Source organism: Oncorhynchus keta, chromosome 34 (genome assembly GCF_023373465.1).
Source record: "Oncorhynchus keta strain PuntledgeMale-10-30-2019 chromosome 34, Oket_V2, whole genome shotgun sequence".
NCBI classification, from domain to species: Eukaryota; Metazoa; Chordata; class Actinopteri; order Salmoniformes; family Salmonidae; genus Oncorhynchus; species Oncorhynchus keta.
The window spans coordinates 52,723,879-52,745,245 of record NC_068454.1 but is presented as its reverse complement, the minus strand read 5'-3'; the positions used below and the strand labels follow the sequence as shown (position 1 = coordinate 52,745,245).

At 42.0% G+C, this 21,367-nt stretch overlaps 2 protein-coding genes across 2 annotated transcripts in view; both read left to right on the top strand.

The window, feature by feature from the left end:
• The window catches only part of LOC118367267 (F-box/LRR-repeat protein 4-like), an 88,594-nt gene that overhangs the window by 15,940 nt on the left and 51,287 nt on the right, over positions 1-21,367 (top strand). The window lies entirely within an intron of this gene.
• Positions 112-20,084, top strand: LOC118367268 (failed axon connections homolog). The gene is made up of 6 exons (XM_035750548.2): positions 112-1,153; positions 4,127-4,262; positions 4,462-4,658; positions 10,845-11,062; positions 15,058-15,174; positions 15,652-20,084. Exons 1-6 carry the CDS (start codon positions 897-899, stop codon positions 16,011-16,013), a joined length of 1,287 nt encoding a protein of 428 aa, XP_035606441.1. The 5' UTR covers positions 112-896; the 3' UTR covers positions 16,014-20,084.

Below are 21,367 nucleotides of genomic sequence, written 5' to 3'. Positions count from 1 at the left end.
CTGTCCCCACTACAACAAAATACTTAAATACATGTAATTTTGTTCTTAACGTTTAATTTAATATATTATTATTTAATACTGTAGAATTCCATTCATTCCTGTGGAGGACTGCTCCTACTGGGGAGTGCCAATATGCCCTACCGTTGGCTTCAAAGCCTATCAATGGCCAATACATAGCATTAGCAATCCAAGGTTTATATACATCGTTTGTTGGCACTAGCTCAAGACTGAGGGATACCAGTAATGTAACTAACTTTACATGACATAATCCTTACGAACGCGCGCAACCGTTTTTCAAGCTAAGTTGTTTCGCAATATTAGGTATTATTAGGTATAAATTACTGCAGGGTGAGTATAACCGACTACAGCTAAAGTAGTCAAAAGCATGCACCTGCTATGCACGCATAATGTTGAACGTGCGCCAGTCGTTATAGCACTCGAAGAGTGTTGTGCAGTCAATAGTGGCTAAATGCAAAGCCTACTGTATATAGGTTGGTCCATGCAAATAATGTTGCTATTGCGATATTGCAGAACTTAGTGAAAATGAATTGCTTAATCCATTTAATTGGCCTTTAGAAATCATTGTACCTCAATACAATGTGTAATTTACCCTGTATTGTGTGGTGGTTTTGCTGTCGCCGAGGCTCAGATGTGAGGGGAGCGTCCACCGTCTGCCACTCGTTTCCATTGGAACAGACGAAGGCTCCGAGGGCTGGCGGAGGATGCCGAGCTCAGGCCGGAAGATGTCTGTTTCTGATGTTTGGATGATGTCTATTTCTAATGTTTGGCAGATTAAATAGCATATCGCCATGCAGCATAGGACTTTTGTGACAGACTGATGAAGCCGATAGTGGTTTGCGGGAGGACGCAGGCGCCACGCGGCGATTGATAAGAATATGTGGGGTTCTGGTTTCGCCTCGTCCCGACCTTGTGTAGTTGAACTCGGGCGGAATCACAGTGTGCCCTTGGGGATATGTGGTCCCGACGACCCTCACTCTCTTTATGGCTATATCGTCGCAATTCCTTTACGGGACTACGGTGGGATCATGTCGGGATTGGGTTCGGATTCCTGGTGGAAGAAGACCATCTATATCACCGGCGGTGCCCTCCTCGCGGCTGCTGCCTATCTATTACATGAGCTGCTCGCCATCAGGTAGGCTATACAATGGCAAACAAATATGCCACAAATGACAACGGTATTAGATCACATGATCAAATGTGTGCATTTGTGTGATGCTTGGGCTGTGTTTTGCGTAATATAATATACAATATTCACAATAATGATCTAAAATGATAAACGCCTTTCATACCCTCGGGGATGGGCTTGGTGTGCGCGCTTGCTGTCACCTCTGATCAGCTGCTCTTGACAGATCTCTGAATAACAGAATATTGCTGTCGTTTGTTCACATTTGTTCATGTATTCGCGGAATCATCTGTTCTTGCACTGTGGGCTAGATTGTACAGCTCTTTGATGATCTCGTTCCCAAGGAGGCAAGGACAGGTGATGGAAAAAAATAGTGGAAAGTGGAAAATCACGCGTCAGGTCTTGTGCCATGTCTTGAGCGTAAAATATGAATTTCTCTAGCGCTGCAGCAGTGGTGTCAGCATGTTTAGTGGAAGCGGACGTTTTGTAGCCTACTGTTGAATGAAATGCGTATGGTTTAATCTCTGACAGGGAAGATTAATCCAGGCCTATTGTTAACGTAATGAATGGCGCTACTGTCCCCACGCAGTCCCCAGTCAAGCATTTAGGCCTATGGTACATTAGGCCTATGGTACATTCGGTAACGGTGGCTCCATATAATCTGTCACACACTCTAAGAGGACTAGTTTTTGCATTTCCTCATTTGGAACCATTTGTTGAATCACGTCGCATACGCCTACTACTGTCATGCTTCTACCATAGAAAACTACACGTTGACAGTAAATCTGCAGCATGTGTGTTATTCTATGCCACGCCTTTTGAGTGCTTCTTCTCAAAGGGACCCCCTGTAATCTAGGCCTAAATACAATAGTGTTTCTTCGACACGGTCCAGAATTTCCGCACCATTGGAAAAATGGACTGAGACGTCGCCTTTCGACCGTTTCGATGGTTTCAGCACCATGGACAGCGACATTTTGTGGGAACGTGAGTTGTTTATCCGGTCGTAGACTGTCCTGCGCAAGACTATTGTACGGAAGACATAGCCTATACATTTTATTAGCCAAAGTAGGCTATCATGTCCTATTTATTTCCAGAAATTAATTGTATTTTCAAGGTGTTACAAAATGCCGGATGCATGATTTATTTGCCTGATGTAACTGACTTTAGATGGAGTCCATTCCTGCTCTCTTGGACATGATATGTGGCTATAATTCATCAAATGAATTTAGGTAAGAACTAGAGTCATTGCAAGGCAGCACGCCCCTGTACTGTAGGCTGTTTAATTATTGAAGCCTAAAGAGATGTCAGTGTCAGTCACCCACACCCTCCGTTTAAAAACTGTGGGGTAGAAATGTGAGGACTCAGATGTTCACAAGCACGATTAACCTCCTAGGTCTTGATTTCAAGGGTAGTAGAGGATTGAATTAGAAGTTCAGGCAAATCCTAGAGTTTCTTCTGCTGTAGTCCCATTCAATACCATGGAGTCAGTAGTATGATGAGGACTTTACCCTCTCAATATCTATCTCATGATCTTAAAATGGTGTATTGTATCTGTGTTTACTTGTGTGCAGGAGTGTTTAGACAGGTGACTTGAATATAGTGAGGGGACAGGTTGTTCTAGGGCCATTCAACAGTAACAGAATTACACTTTGACTTAGATTTGTCAACATTTATTTCACAATTTATGCCAACCCAAAACATTTGATTTTTAAAGTGTAACACACCATACAACTCTATATGCACAAAGACTACTTTGAACAATTCACACAGAAGATTTCACAAACTCACATTTACTGGAAGAGCTGTGCAGATGCAAAGTTTTGTAACAGAAAAAATCTCCCTCAGTTTTTAATGCGACCATGTTTTCCAAAAACTGTTCATTTATCTTAATTCTGAGCAGATATTTATCTGCAGAAAGAATGGTGTGTCAGCTATGACATGACATCTTGAGTTAGAATTGTTTTGTTTGTTATTGAACTACAGTAGGTGAAGTGGATTTACATCTGGTAATATAATTACAGTAACTAAATTACACAATGGGTTCATGATCTGTACTACACAAAAAATGCTAATTATGGATATTAATATCATTATTTTCATGGTGGTGTATCCTGAAAAGGTAAACAAATGTAGAAATATGCATTATCCCTCTTTTGCATATTTGGGTATTATTCTACACAGTGGATATTATTATATTGAGCCCCCAAACAAGACCACATTTGGTTGGTCCGAACCAGACCGAATCTAAAACAATCATAGACGTCAATGTTTCACAAATTTGGACATCACAGTAGAGCACATTTACAGTAGAGTTCAGCACAGTACTGTACAGTACACCACCTGTACTGTTCTCTACTGTACTGTGTTGTCCAAACCTGTGAAACATAAACATCTTTGATTTGTTCAGATTTGGTCTGGCCAGGATGGACTGACCAAATTCCAACTACTTTCAATGTCCATGGATGTCCGGTGTCCGTCGGGGATCAGTGGGTGAGGATGCTGGTTACAGTAAATGGAAAGAGAGTAGGTTTCAGTAAGAGCCGGGGAGACATGACATTAACTGGAGAGAGAAAAAATAGAGAGCAGCAGAGAGAAAGGGAGGGGTTTTCCAGACTGTCTTTACAGTCTTGCTTTGATCTGAGATACTGTATATAATGGCAAGATGGTCTTGTCTCTGCCCTAACAATGGGAGTTGTTGTCCCAAAGGCGGGAAGGCAGGCAGTCTGCTTATCGGTCCGCTTGTTGTGGACAGATTTTGACAGGAGTAAACCTTACCATATTGTTCTCAAAACCACAAACTGACCTGGGAATAGCTGTACTGTTGGCACAGAAACTTTGGATCACTTTTGAAGTGGCTGCCACAGAGATAACAATTGTTTTCAAGTATTTTATCTCATGGGGGCTCCCACCTGTGTAGTTTTCTGTTGCCTCAGTATAGCACACCTTTTCAGCTGGCATTTTTTCTCCCCGGGTGTTTTCCAGGAAGGAGCTAGAGTTGGACTCTAAAGATGCCATCATCCTCCATCAGTTCTCAAGGCCAAACACGGGGGTCCCCAGCCTCTCACCATTCTGCCTCAAGATGGAGACCTACCTACGCATGGTTGACCTGCCCTACCAGGTACAATAGTCTGTGTATGATAAAGTAGAACTGGAAAAGTACTGGTTTCCTGCACACAGATTAAGCCTAAATTCCTGGACTTAAAATCATTTTAAATGGAAATTCTCCTTAGTCTGGTAAACCAGTCCTACATATTTGGATACAACTAGAGTTTGTCAATTTTCCAGTGCTGAACCCCATTCTGTTCTCACCCTTGCAGAACTACTTTGATGGGAAGCTCTCTCCACAGGGCAAGATGCCATGGATTGAGTATAACCGGCAGCAGGTGTCGGGGTCAGAGTTCATCATTGACTTCCTGGAAGAGAAGCTGGGCGTCAACCTCAACAAGAACCTCAGTCCCCAGGAAAGAGCCGTGTCCCGGGCTGTCACCAAGATGGTGGAGGAGCACCTCTACTGGTGACTCAAGTCAATTAATATACCCAAGGGTCCTACAAAGCTACATTGGTGACTCCGTATGTCACAGCCATTCCCAAATTGCTCCCTACCCTCCCCCTTGGCCATTAACCCTTGATTTTAGCATGTCTGAAGAGTTTAGATAGGTACACTAGATATACAAATGTATGTGGATACCCCTTCAAATTAGTGGATTCAGCTATTTCAGCCACACCCGTTGCTGACAGGTGTATAAAATCGAGCACACTGCCATGCAATCTCCATAGCAAAATATTGGCAACAGAATGGCCTCACTGAAGAGCTCAGTGAATATCAACATGGCACCGTCATAGGATGCCACCTTTCTAATAAGTCAGTTCGTCAAATGTCTGCCCTGCTAGAGCTGCCCCCGGTCAACTGTAAGTGCTGTTATTGTGAAGTGGAAACGACTTGAAACAACGACAGCTCAGCCGTGATGCGGTAGGCCACACAAGCTCACAGAACGGGGCTGCCAAGTCCTGAAGCGCGCATAAAAAAAAGTATTTCCTCAGTTGCAACGCTCACTACCGAGTTCCAAACTGAAAGCAACGTCAGCACAAGAACTGTTCGTCAGACGCTTCATGAAAAGGTATTCCATGGCCGAGCAGCCGCACACAAGCCTAAGAACACCATGCGCAATGCCAAGCGTCGGTTGGTGTGGTGTAAAGCTCCCCGCCATTGGACTGGAGCAGTGGAAAGGTGTTCTCTGGAGTGATGAATCACCCTTCACCATCTGGCAGTCCGACAGCCAAATCTGGGTTTGGCCAGTGCCAGGAGAATGCTACCTGCCCCAATGCATAGTGCTAGCTATAAAGTTTGGTGGAGGAGGAATAATGGTCTGGGGCTGTTTTTCATAGTCTGGGCAAGGCCCCTTAGTTCCAGTGAAGCGAAATCTTAACGCTACACCATCCAATGACAATTTAGACGATTCTGTGCTTCCAACTTTGTGGCAATAGTTTTGGGAAGGCCCTTTCCTGTTTCAGCATGACAATGCTCCCGTGCACAAAGTCGAGGCCCATACAAAAATGGTTTGCTGAGATCGGTGTGGAAGAGCTTGACTAGCCTGCACAAAGCCCTGACCTCAACCCCATCGAACACCTTTGGGATGAATTGGAACGCCGACTGCGACCCAGGCATAATCTCCCAACATCAGTGCCCGACCTCACTAATGCTCTTGTGACTGAATGGAAGCAAGTCCCCGCAGCAATGTTCCAACATCTAGTGGAAAACCTTTCTAGGAGAGTGAAGGCTTTTATAGCAGCAAATGGGGGGACAACTCCACATTAATGCCCATGATTTTGGAATGAGATGTTCGACGAGCAGGTGTCCACATACTCTTGGTCATGAAGTGTAGATGAGGGTAGTGGTGAAGTTTCCACCATATTGCTTCCACCATACAGATGGGAAGAGATTGAAGGGTTAGGGCCAAGGGGAGGGTTGGCAATGAATTGGGACTGGCTAAGCTCGCTCACTCTAGTGTTCCCAAGTGGTCATCCACACAGCTACATTACCGATCTACTTACAGTATATAGAAGGGTGGGACTCCACCGCTGGGCATGTGTACTGGTGAGGCTTCTGCTGGGAAGTCACTGATCCTGCATTCCAAATGTCACCCTGTTCCTGATATAGTGCACTACTTTGTAAGGAACAGGGTGCCATTTTGTACGCAGGCTGAGCCTTTCCCGGTTGGGGCCCAGGGAAAGGTAGTCGGATGAATGACACATCTACAAGCATTTGTGTCTGAGCATGAATGTCAAAGAAAAGAGAGAATACTTGCTCATCAAGCTCTTTTTTACAATATTTACAGGGCGAGAAATCAGTCGGTAACATGTTTCTGTGCATCAGATCTTGTGAATCTCATTCAGAACCAGAGCCACGAATTGGAGGGGGGCGGGGGTTCCATAATATTGCTCTGCAGCTGTCGAGTAAGGGGTCATTCATATAACTCTAAGTTCCACTCCCTTTCTCTTGCTATCTGTTTTTCTCCCATCTTCTTTTCCCCTTATCACCTCCTTCTCTACTCTCTCTCCTCTTTCCCCCTCCCTCTCGCAGGCTGTGTTTACTATGAATTACATTATTAATGGCTGTGCAGGACTATGGGGCTGCTTGTTGCTCTGTTTGGCCAGCTGAGGTTAGCAGCATGGGTCACAGCATGCTGAGATCATATACAGCTCTTCAGGCCCGTAAATGAGCATGATTGATATTGCTATGACAACACGAAGAGGAAGGCTGCTCTGTGACAGAGATATGCCTCAGGGCCCAGATTGATAAAACCTCCTTAACTATAGACTTATGAAGAAAGTTAAGCAAAGTTGATATTCCTCAAAGGTTATTGGACATTTATTGCTCTATTTCTTATGTTTCTCCTTAAGCAAAAAGTTAAGAAGAAATTAGATTATTGAAAATACAATTCTGGGATTTGTTCTTAATTCCAAGATAGATAAACCCTTAAATTCAGGGCAGTGAGAGACTATGCTCATGAAAGCAATTGAACATGTTAAATTCACTCACTTATTTTAAACCCAAGAACATCTTAGAACAGTAATCTCTGTAGGAAATATGTTAACATGATTGCCATTAATAGCTCGCTAAATCGGTTGCCTAGCAACAAACATCTTATGAAGATCCGTTAGAAGATATTTGAGAAGTTTGTAAGAAAATCTTGAAACCTAAAGATATTGTTGAGGAATTTCACTTACGAATTCACTTATGCACTTCTTCTTTTTTTTCTGAAGAAGCTTTTGCGTAAGAGGTGTTTTGTGAATCTGGGCCCTGGTCTGGGAGATTGGGATGTTAGTTCACAACATACGTGTACTGTGTATTAAGTTCAGTGTCTGGTTTAGTAAAGATTGTCATTTGTCTTCCATTCCTATTGTGTAGAGCTCGAGTTGTCATAATATAATAATATATGCCATTTAGCAGATGCTTTTATCCAAAGCGACTTACAGTCATGTGTGCATACATTCTAAGTATGGGTGGTCCCGGGAATCGAACCCACTACCCTGGCGTTACAAGCGCCATGCTCTACCAACTGAGCTACATAAGTAAGTGCACTGTTTAATGATATTGAAATAATTTAAATAGGTATATGATTTGATCTCAGGTTGATCTCAGGTTTGTCTGGTTTAGCCCCTGAAGCAAATTTCCCCTCAGATCCTTTTCAAGACAGCTCAATCTTTTTTTTGTCTAGAGAGCTGACTGTTAATTATCACAATACATTCATTGCTTTTGTCCTGATAATTGAAGGTGAATTGTTAATTCAAAATGTTTCTGTGATCTCATTGCCTTAGAGTGGTGGAGCAGGTGATGGAGATGGTATGGTAAAATAAAAAACACAACACATTATCAAATCAAACTTTATTTGTCACATGCGCCGGATACAACAAGTGTACACTTTACCGTGACAGTGCAGTTCAAGAAGAAGGAAATATTTACCATGTAGACTCAAATAATAAGTAATAATAAAAAGTAACACAATAAGAATAACAAAAACGAGGCTATATACAGGGGGCACCGGTACCGAGTCAGTGTGCAGGCTAGTTGATGTAATCTGTACATCTAGGTAGGGGTGAAGTGACTATGCAAAGATAACAAACAGCGAACATACAGCAGTGTACAAAAGGAGGGGGGGTGGGGTCAATGTAAATTGTCCGGTGGCGATTTTATGAATCGTTCAGCTTGGGGCGAGAAGCTGTTGAGGAGCCGTTTGGTCCTAGACTTGGTGCCCCGGTACAGCTTGCCGTGTGGTAGCAGAGAAAACATTGTCTCTGACAATTTTATGGGCTTTCCTCTGACACCGCCTATTATCAAACAATCAAATGTAGTTATAAAGCTCATCTTACATCAGCTGATATCAAAGTGCTGTACAGAAACCCAGCCTAAAATCCCAAACAGCAAGCAATGCAGGTGTAGAAGCACGGTGGCTAGGAAAAACTCCCTAGAATGGCCCGAACCTAGGAAGAAACCTAGAGAGGAACCAGGTTATGAAGGGTGGCCAGTCCTTTTCTGGCTGTGCTGGGTGGAGATTATAACAGAACATGGTCAAGATGTTCAAATGTTCATAAATGACCAGCATGGTCGAATAATAATAAGGCAGAACAGTTGAAACTGGAGCAGCAGCACGGTCAGGTGGAAGTTGAAACTGGAGTAGCAGCACGGCCAGGTGGACTGGGGAAAGCAAGGAGTCATCATGTCAAGTAGTCCTGGGTCATGGTCCTAGGGCTCAGGTCCTCCGAGAGAGAGAAAGAAAGAGAGAAGGAGAGAATTAGAGAACGCACACTGAGATATCAGCTGATGTACGAAGGGCTATATAAATACATTTGATTTGATTTGATTTGATATGAAGTGTGATCAGATGAATTGCAATTAATTGCAAAGTCCCTCTTTGCCATGCAAATTAACTGAATCCCCCAAAAACATTTCCACTGCATTTCAGCCCTGCCAGAAAAGGTCCAGCTGACATCATGTCAGTGATTCTCTCGTTAACACAGGTGTGAGTGTTGACGAGGACAAGGCTGGAGATCACTCTGTCATTCTGAGTTCAAATAACAGACTGGAAGCTTCAAAAAGAGGGTGGTGCTTGGAATCATTGTTCTTCCTCTGTCATCCATGGTTACCTGCAAGGAAACACGTGCCGTCATCATTGCTTTGCACAAAAAGGGCTTCACAGGCAAGGATATTGCTGCCATTAAGATTGCACCTAAATCAACCATTTATCGGATCATCAAGAACTTCAAGGAGAGTGGTTCAATTGTTGTGAAGAAGGCTTCAGGGTGCCCAAGAAAGTCCAGCAAGCGCCAGGACCGTCTCCTAAAGTTGATTCAGCTGTGGGTTTGGGGCACCACCAGAGCTTGCTCAGGAATGGCAGCAGGCAGGTGTGAGTGCATCTGAGGCAAAGACTTTTGGAGGATGGCCTGGTGTTAAAAAGGGCAGCAAAGAAGCCACTTCTCTCCAGGAAAACCATCAGGGACAGACTGATATTCTGCAAAAGGTACAGGGATTGGACTGCTGAGGACTGTGGTAAAGTAATTTTCTCTGATGAATCCCCTTTCCGATTGTTTGGGGCATCTGGAAAAAAGCTTGTCCGGAGAAGACAAGGTGAGCTCTAGCATCAGTCCTTTGTGTCATGCCAACAGTAAAGCATCATGAGACCATTCCTGTGTGGAGTTGATTCTCAGCCAAGGGAGTGGGCTCACTCACAATTGTTCCTAAGAACACAGCCATGAATGAAGAATGGTACCAACACATCCTCCCAGAGCATCTTCTCCCAACCAGGAACAGTTTGGTGACGAACAATGCCTTTTTCAGCATGATGGAGCACCTTGCCATAAGGCAAAAGTGATAACTAAGTGGCTCGGGGAACAAAACATTGATATTTTGGGTCCATGGCCAGGAAGCTCCCCAGACCTTAATCCCATTGAGAACTTGTGGTCAATCCTCAAGAGGCGGGTGGACAAACACAAACACACAAATTCTGACAATACTCCAAGCATGGATTATGCAAGAATGGACTGTCATCAGTCAGGATGTGGCCCAGAAGTTAATTGACAGCATGCCAGGGCAGATTGCAGAGGTCTTGAGAAAGAAGGGTCAACTCTGCAAATATGGACTCTTTGCATCAACTTCATGTAATTGTCAATAAATGCCTTTGATACTTATGAAATGCTTGTAATTATACCTCAGTATTCCATAGTAACATCTGACAAAAATATCTAAAGACACTGAGGCAGCAGACTGTGAAAATTACTATTTGTGTCATTCTCAACTTTTGGCCACGATTGTTTGTTTGTTTGTATGTTTGTATGTTTGTTTGTTTGTTTGTTTGTATGTATGTATATATATGGATTGGAAATGATGCAATTACGTTGACAATTACGTTGATGGAACCTACAATCTATCTACATATTAAAGCAGTTATTGAGACCGTTATTCCGTACTTTCTCTCAGCTGCCTGTCTCCCTGCCACCCTGTTTTACTGCCTACTGGGCTGCTAGAGGCCTACAACACAGTGTATATCAGGCAGCCTGGATTCACCTGCTCAGTCTGTCATGGAAAGAGCAGGTGATCCTAATGTTTTGTACACACAGTGTATGTGTTTCCATATGATTGTACTATACTACCCCTGGGATAATAACCTGTATTATGCTTGTGTATATTTGTGTTTCTAAACAGGACAATAGCCTATTGCCAGTGGGTAGACAACCTGGAGGAGACCCAGAAGATGCTGTCAGTCACTGGTCCTCTCGGTGACATGCTAAAGTGGATCCTCAGCCACCTGACCAGCAGCATGGTGCAAAGGGAGATGTACGGCCATGGCATCGGACGCTTCTCCAAGGAGGAAGTCTACAAGCTGATGGAGAAGGACATGCGCACGCTGGCAGAACTGCTCGGTATGTATGGAGGGGTACAGGTGGATGGGAGGGTAGGGGTAGACAGAGGGTTAATCCCAAATCAACCTATAGGCACTACCCTTAGGCCTAGGCACTTGTGTAGATATGAGAGTATCGGACAGGTGTAAGCAATCTTAGCGAAAATTCTACCTGGCCCATCAGAGTGCAAAATGGAGCAACAACCATATTGCTTACAGCGATCCAATCCTCTCAGATCTACACAAAAACCCAGGTGGTAGGGACTAGGGGTTGATTTGGGATTCAGGGAGAGACTAGGGGCAATTGAAGAACAACTGATGTTGCCAATTTCTCAACGCTCTCACAGTATTGTCAGTGTTGAGGAATTGGCTACTGATGGAGATATGAGGAACAATGGGAAAGGAAGGCTTTCTAATCATCCAGTATCAATTCTAACATGGGGTCAGTTGAAGTTCACTGTAAGATTGACTTTGTTGTGGGGTATGTCCTTTATGCAGAGCTCCATTTTACCCTCTTCCACTCTCTAGTGGTGAGACACTGTATATGCACTGTGCTTCCAACTACATTATGTATTTCAAATGTATTTTAGTCGAAAAGAGCAGAGCATGTCTATTGATTTTAGCATAAACTCTTTGCAAGGTGGTAAACTGTAGTGTAATATGTGCAATCTGAATTTACTTTATAATGCTTTGAATATAATTCCCCCCCATGCACCAACAACCAACCAAATTAACAAAAGAGAGACAAAGGAAAACAACTGCAAAAAACAAAGGCCATTTTTAAACAACGGATGAGCTTTTCTTCGTAATCTACTTGAGAATTATTTAGGGTTCAAGTAAAACTTTTGAATAAGTGAAGTTATTATAGAGAGGTTTAGTGCTTTTATATTGAATAATCTCAACCCACCCAGTTCATATTCATTATAGAGAGAGGCACGCTTTATCTTGTCTGGTTTAACGTCTCAGATAAAGTGAAATATTTTTTGCTCATATGATTTGAAAAACTAATCATCTGGAGTAGGCAGCGCCATAAGTAAGTGAGTAAACTGAGATATGACTAAGGAGTTAAACAGGGCAATTTTCACATAAATAGTTGCAGGATCTGGTCTATTTTTACAAGTTTTCTATTGAAATTCATTATAGAGAGCTCATTTGATATTTTGTGAAATGAATACCAAGTATGTCTACTTCACCGTCAGCCCATTTTATAGTTAACTGCAGAGTGATGTAAAAAAAAAAATATATATATTTTTTTTAAAGATCAAATATGTAATATAGTACACTCATAATTAGGTTTTCGTCCAGAGAGTCCAGAAAAGTTAACTAGATCTTCAATGAGACATTGCAAAGATCGGACCCTTTTTAAAAATGTTGCCTAAAATGACATACCCAAATCTAACTGCCTGTAGCTCAGCACCTGAAGCAAGGATATGCATATTCTTGATACCATTTGAAAGGAAACACGTAAGTTTGTGGAAATGTGAAATTCATGTAGGAGAATATGACACATTAGTTCTGTTAAAAGATAATACATTGGGAAAAAAACATGTTTTATTTTGTTTTATGTTCTGTCACCTTTGAAATGCAAGAGAAAGGCCAATATATGACTTGGGAATCTAGGCGCAATTTAGATTTTGGCCACTATATGGCACCAGTGTATGTGCAAAGTTAGACTGACTCAATGAACCATTGCATTTCTGTTCAAAATGTTGTATCAAGACTGCTCAAATGTGCCTAATTGGTTTATCAATACATTTAAGTTCATAACTGTGCACTCTCCTCAAACAATAGCATGGTATTATTTCACTGTAATAGCTACTGTAAATTGGACAGTGCAGTTGGACTAACAAGAATTTAAGCTTTCTGCCCATATCAGATATGTTTATGTCCTGGGAAATGTTCTTGTTACTTACAACCTCATGCTAATCACATTAGCCCATGTTAACTCACCCGTCCCGCAGGGGCAAAACCAATCCTGTAGAGGTTACTATAAAACTTGGATGTAGAGTGAGTTTCCTGTAAACAGCATATGTTATATTTATTTTCTTTTAGCCACGTAAAGACTGATCTTTAAAAAAATAATTTGCTAAACCATTAGAATTATAACTGGCTATACTTATTTTACCCCTTACCATAACTAGATACTATTCTCAGTCTAAATTGACCATAATTAGTGCTTGTAAGGTTACTGCCGTAAGAGGTATTATGACGGTCATTTGAGATTTCAAATGTCTGATATTTAGGATTCAAGAAACAGGTTCTAGCAATAATTGTTTTATTCCCTTGCCTGTTTGCCTGTGAGCCAATGCCACAGATTAGAAAATGTTGTACAAATATTGTGTGTAGTAAATCTGAGTAGGTTGATGTGTATGATATTGGATGTGATTTAGTGAGTGTGTAGGATGTCTGGATAAGAGTACGACTATCAAGTGTGATGTCTAAATAAATAATAACCCAGCCAATTTGCATGGTTGAGTGTCTGTGTGTAACATGAAATGAGTATAGCCTTAATATTCAAGATGATAACTGTAATCCATATCGTATCACCATCATAGTTTCATCGTAATTAAAATAAACTCTAACAGAATTTTCATAGAAAAACACATCCCAGCATTTCCATAACACTTGACGTTTCACATGATCATGAAAGAGACCTTGCATTACTATAGAGACGGCTTCACTACTGTACAAAGGTATCCCATACAATATGTTGTTATTATTTCCCAATGTCCCTGTTCTGATATCTTCCCCTTGCTTGTTGTAAACATAGATAAATAAACATGTAGACAAAGACATAGAAAAGATAGATAAACAAAAAAAACATTCAATTATAGAAAAGTTCTCGACAATAGTGAGAGGTAGAGAGATCAAGTGTGTGTGGTCATATCAACTTCATAGTTTTCAGATATTTTTACAGTTCCCATACTTTTTTTACTTCGTAACCTGACATCCCCGTAGAATTTTGTACAGCCACGGTGTTATGGAGCTGTCTCAGAAGAGCTGTCCCATCTATAAAGTGTGTGTCCCCAATGAGAAGGCACGCTTACCCCTCTCCCGCCTCTGCTCTGTACAGGATACAGCCTCTTCGGACGTTCGTTTATCTTCCGGGGAAATTGGTCACTGAGACCGAATTTGGTCCATTTAAGCTCCCTTTCCCAGCTTTTGATCAGCTCCTTTTGTTGGTGGTGTTAAAAATGTTCAATGATAGGTCGGGGGACTCTTGGTCTTGTTACTCCGAGTCTGTGCACTCGGTCGAAAGACACCTTGTTTGCGGTCTCTAGAGAGGAAGTTTCAAGGCGGATTGCATGAACTCTGATCGCCCCCTCTTATGATTATTGGATGGGTCCTCAGGAATCCCAGAAAATATTAGATTTTCACTCATGCTGCGGCTTTGTATGTCTAGTTGCGACTCCCTCACCACCCTGTTTTCCCTGAGTAGACAATCCATGTTGGAATCGATAGTTACTTTGGCTGAGAGTGCCTTGTTCTCTCCTTGAAGTGTGAGAATTTCACTCTGGCTAAACTCCAAACAGCCCTGCTATCTCCTCACACAGTTTTTCAAGTGTTGCATGGATTCCAGCAAGAGCATTATCCTCTACATAAATGGTAAGTAAATCGTCCATGTCTGTAGATTAATCTTTTTTTGTCGGGTTAAAATATTTTGTGAGTTAGCCGTATCTTTCCACGATGGAGTATGTTGTTCCTCAATCAACACAATGCTGTTGATACTCGTCGATTTCCCTCAGGATCTCCTTAGTATCCAGGTTGGCTCTGATCTGCAACCAGTTGTTTACAAATGTTTTAAACGCTGCGTCTTTCCCACGACGACAGGAGATGTAATCATGAGTTGCGAAATGCGCAATCCCACTTCCATACACAATTGTTTTCGCTGTTTTGTTTGTAATTTACAGGCTGCTCCGTGAAGAGTCTGAGGCATTCAGCAGGCTTTTCTTATCGCGTTCTCTTATAGTTGGTTTGATATATGTTACTGACCCCAGCTGTTCATCTGTCCTGCAGGAGATAAGAAGTACTTAATGGGACCTAAAATGTCGACAGTAGACGCTGCTGTGTTTGGTCACCTGGCCCAGGCCATGTGGACACTACCTGGCACACAACCTGAACAGCTCATCAAAGGTCAGTTCAATCTCTCAGCCTCTGTGAAATGTTTTACTCATACTCACAATACCAAAGCATCATAATTGATTGATTTTGAAAGTGTGCCTTGTGATTGTGTTACTGTTATGTTGTTATCGAGATTGTGTAACACATTCTGTACATAATGTATTATTCTATAGATTTAAAGGCAGGTGTAGAATAGGATTCAATGTCCTCCTTTTTTATCCAAGTGTACTTGCCTATGTCTTCCACTAGATGACAGTGAAAGACTGTAATGTGCAGTGTTGTTGCACATTTGCTCGTCATGGTTTCAGTCTTTAGAGAATGTTTGATCAGAGATCAAAGACCAGTCTATTTTCATTTTCGAACTGTACAAAATCTGACAATCAAACTTTGAATAGGAAATCAAAGGATACTCTGAGACGGATGTACATTTTCCTTGAGTACCGATGTTGGAACCTGTACTTCCTCTATTCCCTGTCCACTGTGTTTTAGGCGAGCTCGTCAACTTGGCCATGTTCTGTGAGCGCATGCGGAGAAAGTTCTGGCCTGAGTGGTTTGTGGACATAGAGGACCTGTGCTATGACGGAGCAGACACTGACAGCAGCGAGGGCTCTCCTACTACATGCCTGATGGACTTTGGCCTGTTCTCCCGGACAGACACCATGGAGGAGAGTGAAGCCTCTGACAAACACACACACTCACACACTGACTCCCCCGATATGGACCACTCACTGTTCGACTCAGACGTGGGCACATGCTCGGAGAACGAGCCGCGGCTCAAGTGTGACCCTCCTAGTCCTGACCTCCCTAATTCTGCCCCTTCCAACCCCAGTCCCAAACCTCCCAACCCTTGACCGATCCTCATCCAGTGAGGTGGGGTGGTTTTGGCTGAGGCGGTCAGACGGCCGGAACGTCAAACTAATCAGGGCGCTGCTATCTGGATTGGCATCATAGAGCTGTGGAACACAGAGGCACAGTTCTCGCTTCTGCTGCTGCCTCTCCCTCTCTTTCAGAGATCTGTGCTCACACATGGAGGCACAGTTATATTCCATGATGACTGAAAACTATATCCTAACAATGTAATATCAGTGCACTCCGACAAACTGGGTATTTGTATGCAGAGCGTATAAATCGAACCCCATGTTACATGCGTTGCATTATGATTTCCTCACCCCTAGTGGTGGTGACATTGCCAACATGTCACAATCACAGACGTTGCCTTATTTGTGTCAGTTGTCCCAGGGTACAGGCTAGCGTGAAACATTTTGAGAGAGATTGTTGGTGGAAACGGGTGTGTCTGTCCATGGAATACAGGCAACACGGCTGTTTCTTAGAACTGTAACTAGTGAAAGAGAGACCATGATAATGGTGATGGTAGCAGAAACATTAAATCACTGGATTTTAGAGAACAGGGGTCAGTCATTTGCGAAGACGTGGACACATATTGTAAAGTGATATATATATATATATGAGTCTGTTTACTATGGCGGCTGCTCTAGTCTGTGTCTTACTAACGGTGGGCTATTCTAACAGTAGTCCTATGGTTTGTGGCTTGCTGCTGAGCATCAGCCACAATCACTGGCCTTTCCATCAACCATTTGTGTCAAACTTCACTCTAGTAAAGGAGATTGAGATGTGCAAAAGAAACTGGAGATGTAACACTCTTGTCCGAGAGTACACTTACCAGTACAGGCTGGTTGTAGAGCCGACTCTTGTATCTCACCACTAGAGGGTGCTCTATCTATACATTCATCCTGCTGTCTATTTAGCTCTATGGTTTCGAGTCCTGCAGTTTTTGCCACTTGGAATGTTAAAGGCCCAGTGCAGTCAAAGCGTGACATTCCTGTGTTTTATACAGTTGAAGTCGGAAGTTTACATACACTTGGGTTGGAGTCATTACAATTTGTTTTTCAACCACTACACACATTTCTTGATAACAAACTATAGTTTTGGTTAGGACATCTACTTTGTGCATGACAAAGGGTAATTTATCCAACAATTGTTTACAGACAGATTATTTCACTTATAATTCACTGTATCACAATTCCAGTGGGTCAGAAGTTCACATACACTAAGTTGACTGTGCCTTAAAACAGCTTGGAAAATTCCAGAAAATTATGTTATGGCTTTAGAAGCTTCTGATAGGATAATTTACATTATTTGAGTCAATTGGAGGTGTACCTGTGGATGTATTTGAAGGCCTACCTTCATACTCAGTGCCTCTTTGCTTGACATCATTGGAAAATCAAAAGAAATCTTCCAAGACCTCAGACATTTTCTTTTACACCTCCACAAGTCTGGTTCATCCTTGGGAGCAATTTCCAGATGCCTGAAGGCACCACGTTCATCTGTTCAAACAATAGGACGCAAGTATAAACACTATGGGACCACGCAGCCGTCATACCGCTCAGGAAGGAGACACATTCTCTCTCCTAGAGATGAACGTACTTTGGTGCGAAACGTGCAAATCAATCCCAGAACAACAGCAAAGGACCTTACGAAGATGCTGGAGGAAACAGGTACAGAAGTATCTATATCCACAGTAAAACAAGTCCTATATCAACATAACCTGAAAGGCCGCTCAGCAAGGAAGAAGCCACGGCTCCAAAACCGGCATAAAAAAGACAGACTACAGTTTGCCACTGCACATGGGGACAAATATGGTCATTTTTTGAGAAATGTCCCCTGGTCTGATGAAACAAAAATAGAACTGTTCAGCCATAATGACCATCGTTATATTTGGAGGAAAAAGGGGGAGGCTTGCAAGCAACATCTCAAGACATCAGTTAGAGCTTGGTCGGAAATGGGTTTTCCAAATGGCCAATGACCCTAAACATACTTCCAAAGTTGTGGTAAAATGGCTTAAGGACAACACAGTCAAGGTATTGGAGTGGCCATCACAAAGCCCTGACCTCAATCCCATAGAAAATTTGTGGGCAGAACTGAAAAAGTGTGCGTGAGCAAGGCCTACAAACCCAACTCAGTTACACCAGCTCTGTCAGGAGGAATGGGCCAGAATTCACCCAGCTTATTGTGGGAAGCTTGTGGAAGGCTACCTGAAACGTTTGACCCAAGTTAAAGGCAATGCTACCAAATACTAATTGAGTGTAGGTAAACTTCTAACCCACTGGGAATGTGATGAAAGAAATAAAAGCTGAAATAAATAATTGTCCTACTATTATCCTGACATTTCACATTCTTAAAATAAAGTGGTAATCCTAACTGACCTAAAACAGGGATTTTTTACGAGGATTAAATGTCAGGAATTGTGAAAAACTGAGTTTAAATGTATTTGGCTAAGGTGTATGTAAACTTCAGACTTCAACTTTATATATTTCCACACTGAGGTTGGAATGATATTGTGAAAATTATGATAATACCCTTTTAATGTAACAGCTGTTTGAAAAGACTGCCTGAAATGTCAGTCAGTTTTGGTGGGATGGAGTCAGACCAATATGAATAGACCATTAGGAAATGGAGTTCCAAACCTGTCTGCCAATAACAGCTAGTTTTCAGTTTTCCCCTCCCCACCCAGACCACTCCCAGACAGTCCTAGCTAAATTCTTGCTTGACAATTTGCTCTTTGCTAAGAAGCTGTTTTTGTTTCTTGTTGGCCATTTGAATTGAAAACAATCATGTTACCCAGAAATGATTTGATGTTGAGATAAAAAACAGCTGCATTCGTTTTCAGTTCAGTATTAACACCAAACTAATACAGAAAGTTACTGAAACAGAATGGAAAGGCCCATTTGTAGCAAGTAGTGTTATCCTTTTAGGTGTGTGTGTCTGTGTGTGTGTGAGAGAAAGAGACCGGAAAGATGATAGTGGGCTGTAATATGACTACATTACCAGGTATGGTATAAGCCATAGTGCAGAGAAATTATGAAGAGAGGGGTTGAATATGAATCGTGAATACAGGTTTGATTTTGCTTTCTTTAGTCAGTGAACTCACACTTATTTGAAAACAGTGCCAGCACTTTTTATTTTATTTGTGATGAACTTAAGTTTGCAATGTTTTATCGTTTGTATCTTTATTGCTCCCCAAGGAGAGATATTTTTTTGCAATATTTTTGTTGTCATGTTTAAAATGGGCAAAACTAACGCACCTAGGACACTGGGGATTGTGATGAGAAGATGGTAAGGTCAAATGAATGGAATGAGTCATGTGCAGTATATCAATGACACAGGTCACTGGATGTCTGTGTGGTAGCTAGGCATTTAAGTTGGAATATTGATAGGTGTGTAATCAGGATGAGCCTGAGAGAAGATCATATTAATTCGCAAAGTAGCAATGTCAAAGTAAATAATTGTTTGCAAAGGCACATGGACAAAAGACCAAATTAAACAGTAAAATGTCAATTTGCTAGGATTATGCTCACCCTACCTCCCGATGATGAAACATAAAATTGCAAAACAATGTGGACCAAGACATGGATCTGTCTAAACCTTTTCTCAAGTGTCTTTTAATTAGACTTTTTTGTGTCTGTAATTGAGAAAATACTTTTAAGGGAGTTTGATTCAATTGCATTGTCCTATTGTTGAAAATAATACTTTTTTTTAGAAGCATGGGTAGACCAGACCTTCAATGAGAGAACAGCAGAGGCGACGCTATCATATGGGGTAGAGCTGCCTCCAGAACCTGACTGATCCCCAAAAAACATCAACCTGCGTTATATTATTGGGATCTGTTTTTACCATTCTACATATGAATAACTCATGGCAGTGCGACCGCTTTGTCAAGCTATATTAGAACAATATATTTCCTGCTAGTGGAAACATTATATTGCGGGGAAATGTACGTAAGTGTGATAAACTCACTGTAACATACTGCCATGGATGTCCTATTATGATGACAATGATTACTCTCAATGATTCAATTAAACAATAGCTGTGACAATTTTTAAAAATGATCTTTGTACGAGTTGTGTTACTGTGTGTCTGAACGTTGGTATTTTTTTACCGTAAATGTACTAAATTTGCGCATTCAGTATTTATAATAATTAATTTCTCAATTATTTTCACCTCTAACATTATTTGCTTGTGTACATATATTAGCATTCTAGATATTAGTACCCTATATTATTACTCTGCATTTATTGTGTGTGGGTTTAGCATGTGAGCCACAGTGTTTTCAATCAGGCTAACGAGTGGCAGGCATCCAGGCGCGGAGGCGGGCTGATTAAGGCTCTGCCAGGCGCTGGAGGCAAGGAGGCGAGAGGTGGAGGAGAGAAAGCTGGGGCTGTGTGGTGGTGCTGGGCTGGGGGAGAGGGGAGAGAGGGCCACGGATCAGGAACCAGGATCCCCAGGGATGGAGCAGGTGTAGGCTGCGAGCGAGGCCTTTGGGCCCGAAGGAGCACACAGAGCTTAAAACAATATGCACAGCTCCTTTTTTTAAATTTTCCTTTTCTGAAAGACCCCACCTCTCTCACTGCCTCTCTTTCTTTCTCTGTGCCCCCTCCTCTCTTTAATTTTCTCCCTCTCTCTCTCATTGGCCCTCTCCCTCTCTCTCTCGCGCTTAACAGATCAGTGCTCCACAAAGAGGGATAAACACAGAGAGGAAAATTAAAAAGGGAACTCCCTTGGCACACCAAAACAAATTAGAGCAAACAAATTACACTGAGTCAACACACAAACACGGGAGCATCTGTGGCTCTGGACTGACTGAGGGGAGCTGGTGGCATCCTCAACCTCAGACACCACCACTACAGCCACCATACAGTACAGTACGCTCTCTCGAACCAACCCACACACTCTACACTCTCATCGAGTTACACTAACAAACTTTAACAGATTAACTCCAACTATCATATTTACAACAACAACAAACGAAAAAAAAATATATATATATAGTTGGGTATGCCATGACAGTGCATTCACAACTACAGAATGAATCCAAGATTGTTAGCTCTGTATATTTAAGAGTAGGCCCATACACGTGACATATAAGAGGTATGAGAAGTTAGTTGTATGTTAGTATTTCAGAGAAAAAATGTGTATGTTTCAAAAAGTGGTTGTAGGAGTGAGTTGCACAATTTGTGCTTGAATCGTAAAGTGGGTGAATTCAAGTCCTAATATATGATACATATGTTACGAGATTTTATGATGATTTTTAAGTTAAAGTTCTGTCTGTACATTTCCTTAACCATGGATAAATTCACTGTATATCAACATATTCAAGCATATTGATCTGTTCCACTGTGAGTGTGAA

What these genes read in the sequence shown, in the direction of transcription:
- LOC118367268 (XM_035750548.2), top strand. Translation starts at nt 897, where the DNA reads ATGTGGGGTTCTGGTTTCGCCTCGTCCCGACCTTGTGTAGTTGAACTC. An exon ending in CATGAGCTGCTCGCCATCAG is followed by an intron (nt 1,154 to 4,126) that starts GTAGGCTATACA and finishes GGTGTTTTCCAG; the next exon opens with GAAGGAGCTAGAGTTGGACT. An exon ending in TGGTTGACCTGCCCTACCAG is followed by an intron (nt 4,263 to 4,461) that starts GTACAATAGTCT and finishes TCACCCTTGCAG; the next exon opens with AACTACTTTGATGGGAAGCT.